Below are 12,435 nucleotides of genomic sequence, written 5' to 3'. Positions count from 1 at the left end.
AGAACTTTCTGTTCTTCTTTCAATAATGCCATAGAAAATCTTCACATCCATCTGAACCACCAGAACAACTACGCATCAAGTCAGGCCTCAGGTGAACAACTCACTGAAAAAGGCATCCTGGAATGAGGTTGCTTAAAATAAAACCCAATGATAAGTCGAGAAAAAAAAATTCTTCGTAATAAAATGGATTGAAAGCCACAAGAAAGAATTCTCCACGTTTTTAAATATTGCACAACTGTGGTTTTATGTTTCAATATCATCTCCCTAAGATACCCAGAAAATTGGTCAGTATCAGTAAGGTAAAAGTTGTTAAAAGATTTCATTGTTGACAAAGCGTGGTGCTAGAAAAGGCACAGCAGCTCCGGCAGCATCTGAGCAGCAAGAGAGTCAACGTTTTGGGCCCAGTTCTTAAGAAATGTCTGAAATGTCGACTCCCTTGCTCCTCAGATGCTGCCTGATCTGCTGTGCTTTCTCCAGCACCATGCTTTATCAACTCACTCTCCAGCATCTGCAGTCCTCACTTTCTCCAAAAAGATTTCATTGCAGAAATAACATTTTCCTTACTAAGAAACCCTTTATATGGTTGTTTCTGGAACATATTAAGGCTAACCAGTAAATACCATTAACTTGAACATTTCAAACATGCTGTCATCAAGATCAACTTAAGCCAAAAACAGGAGAGACTTATGTGGTGCTGCAGCATGTAAATCATCCTTATGTTGTAAAGATGTAGTTGCAGCTTTATAGAAGAATGATTTACAGAATGAGGAGGCTGAGCCAAGGGAAATTTAATTAACATAAGAAAATTGCAGGTCATAGTCTTCAGGAGCAGCAGGCTGCTTAAGAGGCTCAAAATTTCCCTGAGCTATTCCGTAAGAAAAAGACAGACATTACATATTCACAGAAAATCAAAACAAAGCTGAGGTAAGATCATTCTATTCAATGAATGTTATACACACATACAATTCAAACTGTTGTCTGAATCTCCTGTGATAACATAGATATCTGAGGGGCATTGATTCCACATGCATGTTAAACCAAGTTTTGTCATTAAACTAATAATTCAGAGAATGTGAATTCAATTGCTGCTAAGCAGTTTGAAAATTTGAGCTGAGCTTTTTCTAAAACTCAAGAAATAAAATATGGACATCACTGAAAAAAAACACAATACAGCCATATTGTGGTAAAAGCCCAAGTAGCAAGCCAAAGAGACATCCTTTAGGAAAGGGAATGGGCTATGCTTGCCCACCCTGGCCTAAGTGTGATCCTAATCCCACATCATGGTTGACTATTTGCTGGCCTCTGAAGTGCTGAAAATGTGTTGCTGGAAAAGCGCAGCAGGTCAGGCAGCATCCAAAGAGCAGGAGAATCAATGTTTCGGGCATGAGCCCTTCTTCTCCTGCTCTTTGAATGCTGCCTGATCACCAGCATCTGCAGTCCTCACTTTCTCCTCGAAGATTTTGACCTTTGAAGTGGTCAATCAGTTATATCATATATGATCACCAACTTGACTAATAGCTAGAGATGAGCAATAGAAGCAAACCTTGAGAAGGCGATGGAGAGTTGCCTTCCTGAACCACTGTGGGCAGACCCACAATACTGGAGAGGTAATTGTCTAGTGGTATTATCACTAGTCTATTAATCCAGAAACTCAGCTAATGCTTTGAGTACACAAGTTCAAATTCCATGATGGCAGATGGCAAAATTTGAATTCAACAAACAATATCTGTAATCAAGAATCTAATGATGACCCTGAAACCACTACCAACGGTCAGAAAAAACCCAGCTATTTCACTGATGTCCTTCAGGGAAGGGAATCTACCATCCTTACCTGGCCTACATGGGACTCCAGGCCCACAGCAAACTCATGGACTCTTTTGTGCCCTCCAAAATTTCCTAGCAAGCCACTTGATTTCAATCATTACCAAGTCTGAAAAAAAACACAGCTTTAAGCTCTGAAAATGAATTAAGCTTGGAAAATTGAGTGATACAATAACATTTTCATAGGATTTGGTCCAACACCCACCAGTGGCCTGCATGAGAATATGTAAACTGTGGGTATGGAAAAGCAATTCTATTTTCCCTAAATGGAACTTTTTGATTTTCACCAATGTTATTCTCATTAAGAAAATGAAACTAGCAGCCTTGATGAGGAGGAAATATTAAATGGAAAAAAGAAAACTGGCAATTTTGGAGATTTTGAGACCTATTATGAAGAGTATTTTATTGGCAATGGCTTAATGAGACATTTTGCATGGCAACCATTAAATTCAATGTTTTATAGGACCAGGTTTGATTCCTATGTGGGAGTGGAAAATTTGGATCATTAATTTTGCTTGGAATCTGAAATTATGGTTTCAAAATATAGTTCAGTAGATGCGCTTAGGTACAATTTCCAAACTGCTCAGAATTGAAAAATATCAAGCCCTTGAGCTCCACAACCCATTTTAACTCATCAAGTAACAAAGACCAGCAGCATTTTAAGAAGAGAGCACTGAAATAGCTATTTCATCACTTCCTTAGAAAGAAAGACACTTATTTTAAATCTGCTTTCAGTTTTTTCACAGGTGTGTTGTTTTGAGGCTTTTTAAAATCTGATTTGCAGATGAGGAAAGTAAAATGCATGGTGTTAAGGTCTTTATCAAAGGCTTTATCTTTTGTCAAGATAAAATTATTTATGCCATGAAGAACAATTTCACAAAGTACCAATTTGTGGTGCAATCTTTGGCCTTATATGTTTCAGCAGAAAAAAACAAATAGATTGATTCACAATAATTCTTCTGTAGTGCAAAAGGCATGTACCTGCTTCTTAAATACCTCAGATTCCAGGAGTTCCTGCTAGTGATGGGAATGGTACTAAACTGACTTCGATCAGTATTGAAGGAAGGCCTGAAAAATTCATTAATGTGGTGAGGAGATATGAATATCATGCTCTTCTGCCTGAAACACTGTACACTGTCTAGTTCCTGATGAGAATATCAGGGTTGTGTATAAGTGGCAGAATAACTAAATTGATTATCAATACAAGTTTCAGAACAGAATTTGGAATTATCTGTGCTCTGTTGCTTTGCTGGCAAATGCAACATGAAAAATTTCTCGCATGGATTTATTAAAATCATGTAGAATAAGCTGTGCATGATTGAAAATACATCATAACACACCGGTTTTGGAATAATTTGATGAAAGAGAGATAAAAACATAAAACAGATAAAAGGTAAGACTTCACATTTCAACCCTTTCTCAGACAGCATTTTTCAAAGTAACAAAAAAAAGCCACTGAACAGTAGCATATTCAGTTCTAGTAAAACAACGCCAAGCATATGGATTATTAAAACTTCTTATACTGTTTCCAGACAAGTCCAAATACTGCTAGCCAGACAAAAACTAACCCTCTTTGAAGTGAACAGCTACACTCTACTTCAAATGTTTCCTGCCACAATTGATATTCTACAAGATGAACCAAGTTGACCTCAATTTATGACCACCAGTTGTATGAGCAGCAAGAGATGACCAGATTAGTTTTATTTATTCCAATGAGCATAACGTGTTTAGGGAACAATGCTAATTTCAACAATACAGACTTTATCAGGCTTGGGAAACTTAGACTCCATATCAAACTGGCACTGTCCATCTCACACAATGTCCTAGAGGAAGTGCGGACTGCAGATGCTGGAGATCAGAGTCAAAAGCGTGGCGGGGGGGGGAGGGTGGAGCTTTTGTGGGGGTAGGGGGTGGGAACAGGCAGCTTGGAAAGCAATAGGTAGATGAAGGCAATGGTGATAGGTTGAAGCAGCAGGTGGAGTGGATAGATGGGAGGAAGATGGACAGGTAGGACGGTTCAAGAGAGCGGTGCAGAGTTGGAGGGTTGGATCTGAGATAAGGTGACAGGAGGAAAGATGAGGAAACTGGTGAAATCGACATTGATGCTGTGTGGTTGGAGGGTCCCAAGGCAGAAAATGGGGTGTTCATTCCTCCAGGTGTTGGGCGGCTTCGATTCGATGGTGGAGGCGGCCCAGGACTTGCATGCCCCTTGGCTGAGTGGGAGGGGGAGTTGAAGTGGTCGGCCACGGGGCAGTGGGGATGTTGGGTGCGTGTGTCCTGGAAATGTTCTCTGAACCATTCTGCAAGCATGCATCCTGTCTTCCCAATGTAGAGGAAACCACATTGAGAGCAACGGACACAGTAGGTAAGGTGTTTGGATGTGCAGGAAAATCTCTGCTGGATATGGAAGGATCCTTTGGGACCTTGGATGGTGAGGGGAGAGGTGTGGGCACTGGTTATACACCTCTTGCGGTCGCAAAGGTAGGTGCTGGCAGTGGAGGGTGGGTTGGTGGGTTCGTGGACCTAACGAGGGCGTCACTGAAGGAATGATTCCTGCGGAATGTTGATGGCATTAGGGAGGGAAATACATCTCTGGTGGTAGGGTCTGACTGTAGTTGGTGGAAGTGGTGCAGGATGATGCGTTGTACCAGAAGATTTCCACCACCTACAGTCAGACCCTACCACCAAAGACATATTTCCCTCCCCACCCATATCAACATTCCACAGAGATCATTCCCTTCGCAACTCCCTTGTTAGGTCCACTACTCCAACAACCCATCCGCCACAGCCAGCATCGAACCTTGTCACCGCAAGAGGTGCACAATCTGCGTCCACACCTCCCAAGGCCCTAAAGGATCCTTCAACATCTGACAGAGATTGTCCTGTAAATCCAAACACCTCATCTACTGTGTCTGCTGCTCTCAATGTGGTCTCCTCCATATTGGAGAGGCAGGATGCCAACTTGTGGTACATTTCCGGGAACATCTTCAGGATACACGCACCCAACAACCCCACCGCCCTGTGGCTGACTACGTTAACTCCCACTCCGACTCTGCCAATGACATGCAAGTCCTGGGCTTCCTCCACTGCCAAATTCAAGCCACCCAATTCTTGGAGGAAGAACGCTTCATCATCTGCCTTGGAACCCGCCAACCACACAGCATCAATGTTGATTTCACCAGTTTCCTCATCTACCTTCTCCCACCTTATCCCAGATCCAACCCTCTAACCCGGCACCGCCCTCTTGAACTGTCCTAGCTGCCCATCTTCCTTCCCACTTATCCACTCCAAGCTATCACCATCAGCCCCCACCTTAATCTACCTATCACCATCCATGCTACCTTCGCTCCAGCTTCACCCCCCATCTTATTTATCTCAGCCCCCTTCGATTCGCAACCCCCCTAAAAGCACCTGAAGGAGTTATGCTCAAAACATTCCTCAGATGTTGCCTGACCTGCTGTGCTTTTCTAATCTTGACTCTGATCTCCAGCATTTGCAGTCCTCAAGTTCACCTGGTCTCAGGACTCTCCTATTCTTCAATAACAAAATGCAAGAGTAATCTTTTGTTTCCAAAATCATCTGCTGATGACTGAAACCATTTGACTGAATGCCTTGTGTCTGAAGCAGCTCTGAGCCAGGAAGAGCTGGGTCACTCAGTCTCGGCATGATTATTGGTCATTCTGATGAATTCCAATGTTTGTTGCTTCGTATATTGTCTGTTTTGCATCAAGAATCAGTAATGTGCATGTTATTTATCATGTTAAGGAAAGGGACAGTAATTTTATCAATCTCCCTTCTTCAACAAATTAAGAAAACACAATGACTTCCATTCCAACCTTGTAAGATAAAGAATGTGCTGTGGGTAAAAGCTACCTAGGTTGGTTAGATTCCCTACAGTGTGGAAACAGGCCCTTCGGCCCAACAAATCCACACCAACCCTCCAAAAGGTAACCCACCCAGACCCATTCCCTCTGACTAATGTATCTAACACTATGGACAATTTAGCATGGCCAATTCACCTGACCTGCACATACTTAGACTGTGGGAGGAAACCGGAGCACCCGCAGGAAACCCACGCAGACACAGGGAGAATGTGCAAAGTCCACATAGACAGTCATCCGAGGCTGGAATCAAACCTGGGACCCTGGTACTGGGAGGCAGCAATGCTAACCACTGAGCCACCATACCACCCTGATTGTGATGCTGAGGTCAAATTGCATTGATTGTGTCACTGTACCTTTCCACTTGGGAAACAGAACCAGTCTGACTCAAGATTGGGACACAGACAGACTCTAACCTCACATCTTTACTGCATTGTCTGAGCTGAGATATCATGGTTTTTATGAAATCTGAAGTTGTCTTGAGAATGTGACTTAAAAGAAGTTCTGGGATTTACATGTTAATAAACCGAAACCTGCAACCTATTCTAAAAGATGAGAGGCTTAGCAGCAATCTAGGTTTGTTCAACATATCATTTCAGTTGCATGACACTGTAACCTTTTGCTATAAATTCTGTGTCTTATGATCTTTTACTTCCAACCAGCTGATGAAGAAGCAAAAGCTCCAAAAGCTAGTGCTTCCAAAATAAACCTGTTGGACTATAATCTAGCGTTGTGCAATTTTTAGCTTTGTTCACCCCAGTCCAACACCAGCTCCCCCATATCATAGGTATCTTATTTTGTAAGTAAAATGGTCAAGTGCTTTCTAGGAATTTTACATGACAACACTGCCACATTGCAAAAATGACTGGCTGTAAAAATACGATCTTACCAGTGCCTGTACCAGTGGGATCACCTCCTTGAATCTGGAAAAAGAAAAATGCTTCGTATTAGTAGCAACAACTGGATTTTTATAGCAGCCTTCATATACAGCAAAGAATCTCATTGGATGTCCCAACTTTGTGTGGAATGCAGAGACAATTTACATTTTGGAGATAGATTGTAGGCACTAACAGGATGGAAAAATGGAAACCAATAAGCTGGAGGCTGGCAAGAAGGTACAAGTAAAGAGAAGTGAATAGGGCTGGTGTTTGAAAGTGGGAATAGAATTGACAAGTTTGAGCTTCTATGGATGGAGTTCCCAAAGACAGAAGCATAGTGACACACAAGGATGGCCTAATAAAGAACCAGGAGCAAGAAGCAGCTTGAGCACAGGAGGAATAAAGGATTTGAGGAAGCATATTGGATGACAAGATCCCACTCATTGTGGCACAGCAAAGTGAGTGACATCAGAAATCATACGTGATGATCTTGTCACTGGGGTGTTAGATCCAATAGTGGCTTGTAAGACTGAGGTGCCAAGAACAAGGGACTTGGTGACAGTTAAGACATGTACATGGTCCCACAAACAAATCTGCAGTTTGTAAAGGAGACATTGATTTTAGTACAGGGTGATAATGGGTTAATGAAGCTACAATTTCAGAATACTGGCTCCAGAAACATAACAAATCATTCTCATCAGGTAATCACTTATATAGAAGCAAAAACATTTACACAAAGTATAATCATGCGATCCTGAATTCTTATGTGGGTTCTCTGAAAATGATATTTCAGTCCTTCGCACTTTCCACATATTCTTTCAACTGAAAATTGATATCTGGGCTCCTGGATCAAAGGAGAACAGTAGGGTGGCTCTCTGTGGTACCCTGCCTTCCAATGTCAGTGACTAATCTGATCTCCAAGAAGGTGGTAAAAACAATGAACCCTAATGGAATTAAGTGTCCAGTGTTGAGGCCCTTAGGTTCACAGGGGAAATGGGGGTAGTGGCAGTTGGGTGGAGAGCCCGCCAAACCAGAGAACTGCTAACCAATCAGAGCTCAGCAACACCCACTGGCGTGGTGACTGCTGTGGGTGTTGCACTTGGACCTTCGTCAAGAACCACCCTATCCGAGAGAAACTTGAATAAGGGTGGGTTCACTGCTGATGGGGACGGGGAAAGGACAATGGGCAGAGTGAAAGGATGGGAGCAGCTCTCTCAAACAGCAGCTCCAGCAGACACTGAAAGCCATTAAGAGAAGGACCTGCCTGGAATGTTGCAAATAAACCAGCCAAAACTTATTCACTGCTCTCCCTGCATGGCAAGATCTCCGCCTGTGGCTGGATAATTAACACTTGTAATAGGATGAGGCCCTTAATTGGGCATTACCTGGTCCATTACGTGCCTTAATTGAACAACTGGGCAGAAAGGCCACCCACAAGCCTTCCTTTCCAGGAATTAATCAGGGGAGAAAACAGGTCCCAGTCTTCACATCTGAACGAACACAAGGATCTCCTCACCTCAGGATCTTACTCCTTGAATTGAGTAGTTTGCTAAGCCTTTGCTGTGTCAAAGGAGAAGAGGAAGAAGTTGAAAAGTACAGGAAGGGTAGTCTTGAGCACAAAGCCTCATCAACTGAAGTATATCCTCCAGTGGTGAAACAATAAAAAGTGGGGGTGCTCAAGAGGGTTTGAATTGGAGGAGCAGAGATTTCTTGGGGGTTATAATGCTGGAGAATATTACAGAGGCAGGGAGGGTCATGGCCATGTTGCTGTTCAAAACAAGGATGAGAATCAAGACAACATACAAAAGGGCATTAATGTAGATCAATGAACATGGGTGATAGCCAAATAAGACTTGGGACAAGTTAAGATGTAGGAAGCAAAGTCATAGAAACATGCACCATGGAAACACACCCTTAGGTCCAACCCACTCCATGCCGACCAGATATCCTAAATTAATCTAGTCCTATTTGCCAGCACTTAGCCCATATCCCTCTAAACCCGTCCTATTCATATACTCATCCAGATGCCTTTCAAATGTTTTACCAGCCTTCACCACTTGGTCTGGTAGCTCATTCTATACACGCACCACCCTCTGCGTGAAAAAGGTGCCCCTTAGAACCCTTTCATACATTTTCCCCTCTCACCTTAAACCTATGCCCTTTAGTTCGGGACTCCCCTACCCTGGGGAAAAGCTAGTCACCCTATCCACGCCATCACGATTTTATAAATCTCTATAAGATCATTCTCTAACCTCTGATGGTCCAGGGAAAATACCCCAGTCCATTCAGCCTCTCCTACAACTCAAACCCTCCAATCCTAACGGAGGATAGAATGTAAGAGAACTACAAACACTTGTTGGAATCATGAAGTCTAGAGGTAACGAATGCAGGTTGGAGAAGTAGATAAGCTTAGACCAGTGTGAAGATGGAAGATGACACAGAATTGGAAGATGACACAGAATTGGAAAATGGTGACCTTAATAATGATGCAAATATGTAGTTATAAGCACATTTCAGAGTCAAATGTGAAATCAAAGTGTCCCTATTAACAAAGTCAAGTATCCCAAGGACTTCTTATATGTATACCCAGATCTCACAACTTCAACTCTCTCCTCAAAATAGCACCATTTTAATCATACTGCCTCGCCATGTTGTTTCTCCAATGATGTACCATTTCACACTTACCTAAATTAATTTGCATCTGCCATAAATTTACACAAGTCTACGTTCACCTGACATCAGCCACTACACTGCTTAATGATTATTACATTTTCAACTTTTGTATCAGCTTTAACCTTTGTAATTGTACTAAAAACAGAAAATATTGGCAAGTTCAACAGGTTACACAACATCTGTGAAGAAAGAAACAGTGACAACGTTTCAGAGCAATCGCCTATCATCAGAAATGGCAGAGAAAGTAGAAGATTAATTTGTGTTTTTTTTTCACGGAGAAAGATAAAAGAAATTTCCCAGAACCAACGCTTTTGCCAACCTTTTCTTCTGTGTAGATTTCTGAGGCCTATACATGGCAGCAACTTTGGGAACCGGGATTCAATGCTGCAAACAGCACTGGTGCACTCCAGAACTAGATATCCAAATGGCTAGAGGTGAGAATTTGAAAGAAACTAGCATTACTAAGATGATTATACTGGAGCAATTAAAGGGGATGAAAGCTGATAAATCCACAGGACCTGGTAGTTTAAATAACAGAGTGTTGAAGGCGGTAGCTATTGCAATTGTTGCTGCTTTGGTAGTTATCTTCCAAAATCTTCCTGCAGATTAGAAGGTTGCAATATCACAGCAGTATTCATGAAAGAAGTGAGAGGAAGAAAAATGGAGTACAGGGCTGATAGCTTTACCTCAGTGTTAGGCAAAATGCAGGACCTTTGAAGGATTCTGGGTAATCCAAGATGGAGGACTGGAAAAAATTGTACCTGCAAGAGGTGTTCCTTTTTTGAGGTGTTTTAGGTGTTAGAGCCGACTTCCCCGAATTGTCCAGGAGCAGTAATTACTGTTTTATAAGCTGTTGCATTGCTTTGCAACTTTGGGGAAACTAGATCAGAACAACAGCATTTTAAAAAGGAGGAAGAGAGACAAAGGCAGAGAACACAAGGTCAGTGAATCAAACCCGAAAGAAACCTACACTGCTATCTAACACAGCAGTGATTCTGCACAGCTACTGCCTTTGCTGTTTGAGTTCAAGTATCTCTGGACATTGGAGTGTGCCTAAGAAAAATTAACAGTGAAATTCACAGCTGACCTCGGAAGAATCAGTGTGGGAGAGGTCACAGCATGGGAGCAGCTAAGTGCATAGTTTTTAAGTGTAACCTTGTTGTTTTTGGTTTTTGTTTTGTAAATCTACAATAGTGAGTAGATGAGGTTCTTTTCTGATTATATGTTTTATTGAGATCCATCTCTTGATTAAATTTTAAAAATATAAAACATAGGTACTAAGTTAGCCTGGAAAAGTGTTCGTAGAACAGTAAGACTGTACTATTTTCTGGGTTTGTAGGTTGTTAAGGTGGCCCTTAAAGAGGGATGTGCACCTCCTGTCAGATGTGGGAGACTGAGGAGGGTTTCCATGTTACTGATAATTATGTCTGCAGTAAGTGTGTTTGGTTTCGAATCCTATCAGGTCACAAGGATCAGCTTGAGCAGTAGTTAAAAGCAATGAGGAATTTACAAGAGCTGGGTGTGTGATGGATGATAGTTATAGGAAGAGAGAAAAACTGCTGATAGAGTCAGGGAAATGGGTTACTGCAAGGAAAGGTAGGAGAGGGAGGCAGGTAGTGCAGGAGTCTCCTGTGGCTATTCTCACTCAAACAAGCATGCTGTTTTGGAACATGTAAGGGGTGATGGACTCTCAGGGGAATGTAGCACAAACAGCCAAGTTTCTGGTGCCAAAACCGGCTCTAACGTAACGAGAGGCACGACAGGTTCTCTAGTCAGATGCACAGACAGACATTTCTGCAGCCAACTGCGAAAATTCAGAATGATGTATTGCCTCCCCAGTGCCAGGATCAAGGATATCTTGGAGAAACTGCAGAATATTCTCAAAAGGGTGCTGGACCAGTGGGAGGTTGTTGTACACATTAGAACTAATAACATAGAAAGGGAAAAGGAGGAGATTCTTAAGGAAGAATATAGGAGATTAAGCAGGAATTTAAAAAGGACGCTCTCAAGGGCAATAATGTCTGGATTACTCCCGGAGCTACGAGCTAGTGAGGGTAGAAATAAGAGGATAGAGCAGATGAATGCATGGCTGAAGGGCTAGTGCAGGAAAGAAAGGTTCACATTTTTGGACCACTGGAATTCTCTTCTGGAGTAGAAATGACCTGTTTAAGAATTCAGATTGTACCTGAATTGGAAGGGGACTAGTATATTGGTGGAGCAATTTGCTAGTAAAAAATGAGGTCTGCAGATGCCGGAGATCACAGCTGCAAATGTGTTGCTGGTCAAAGCACAGCAGGCCAGGCAGCATCTCAGGAATAGAGAATTCGACGTTTCGAGCATAAGCCCTTCATCAGGAATCTCTGCCTAGGAGGGTTTAAACTAGTAAGATGGGGTGGGACTGAGAGAGGTAGTGAGAAAAGAGGTCAGTCTGAGACTGGTACAGTTTGTAAAAGGAGCAAGACAAACAGTCAGGGCAGGCAGGAACGAGGCAAAGAATGAATCAGGACTAATAAATTAAACTGCATTTATTTCCATGCAAGACGCCAAACAGGGAAGGCAGATGAACTCATGGCATGGTTTGGAACATGGGACTGGGATTCATAACAATTACAGAGATGTGGCTCAGAGATGGACAGGATTGGCAACTAAATGTTCCAGGATACAAATGCTATAGGAAGGATAGAAAGCGGGACAAGAGAGGAGGGAGCGTGGCATTATTGATAAGGGCTAACATTATGGCTATACTTTAGGGAAGATATTCCTGGGAAGCCAGCCGGGGAAGTTACTTGGATGGATCAGAGAAACAAGAAAGGCTGGACTATCTTATTGGGATTGTACCATAGACCACCACCACATCTTCCTACCACCCCCAACACTCGGGGAAACTGAGAAACAAATTCATAAGTAAATTTGTTATCTGTAAGAATAATAGGGTGGTTATGGCAGGGGATTTTAACTTTCCAAACATAGACTGGGACTGCCAGAGTGTTAAACGTTTAAATGGAGAGGAGTTTGTTAAGTGTGTACAAGAAAATTTTCTGATTCAACATGTGGATATACCTACGAGAGAGAGTGCAAATGTTGACCTACTCTTGGGAAATAAGGTTGGGCAGGTGACTGAGAGGTCAGTGGGGGAGCACTTTGGGGCCAGCGACCATAATTCCATTAGTTTTAAAATAGTA

The 12,435-nt window shown here is 42.3% G+C and overlaps 1 protein-coding gene across 1 annotated transcript in view; it reads right to left on the bottom strand.

Annotated features, from left to right (window-relative positions):
• Positions 1–12,435, bottom strand: part of ppil2 (peptidylprolyl isomerase (cyclophilin)-like 2) — a 389,123-nt gene that overhangs the window by 120,878 nt on the left and 255,810 nt on the right. The window contains exon 14 of the mRNA XM_060844077.1: positions 6,592–6,625. Coding sequence (XP_060700060.1) covers positions 6,592–6,625 — 34 coding nt within the window. The remainder of the gene's footprint in view (positions 1–6,591; positions 6,626–12,435) is intronic.

Source organism: Hemiscyllium ocellatum, chromosome 24 (assembly GCF_020745735.1).
Source record: "Hemiscyllium ocellatum isolate sHemOce1 chromosome 24, sHemOce1.pat.X.cur, whole genome shotgun sequence".
Classification (NCBI taxonomy): domain Eukaryota; kingdom Metazoa; phylum Chordata; class Chondrichthyes; order Orectolobiformes; family Hemiscylliidae; genus Hemiscyllium; species Hemiscyllium ocellatum.
This window is presented reverse-complemented; position numbering and strand designations above follow the sequence as displayed.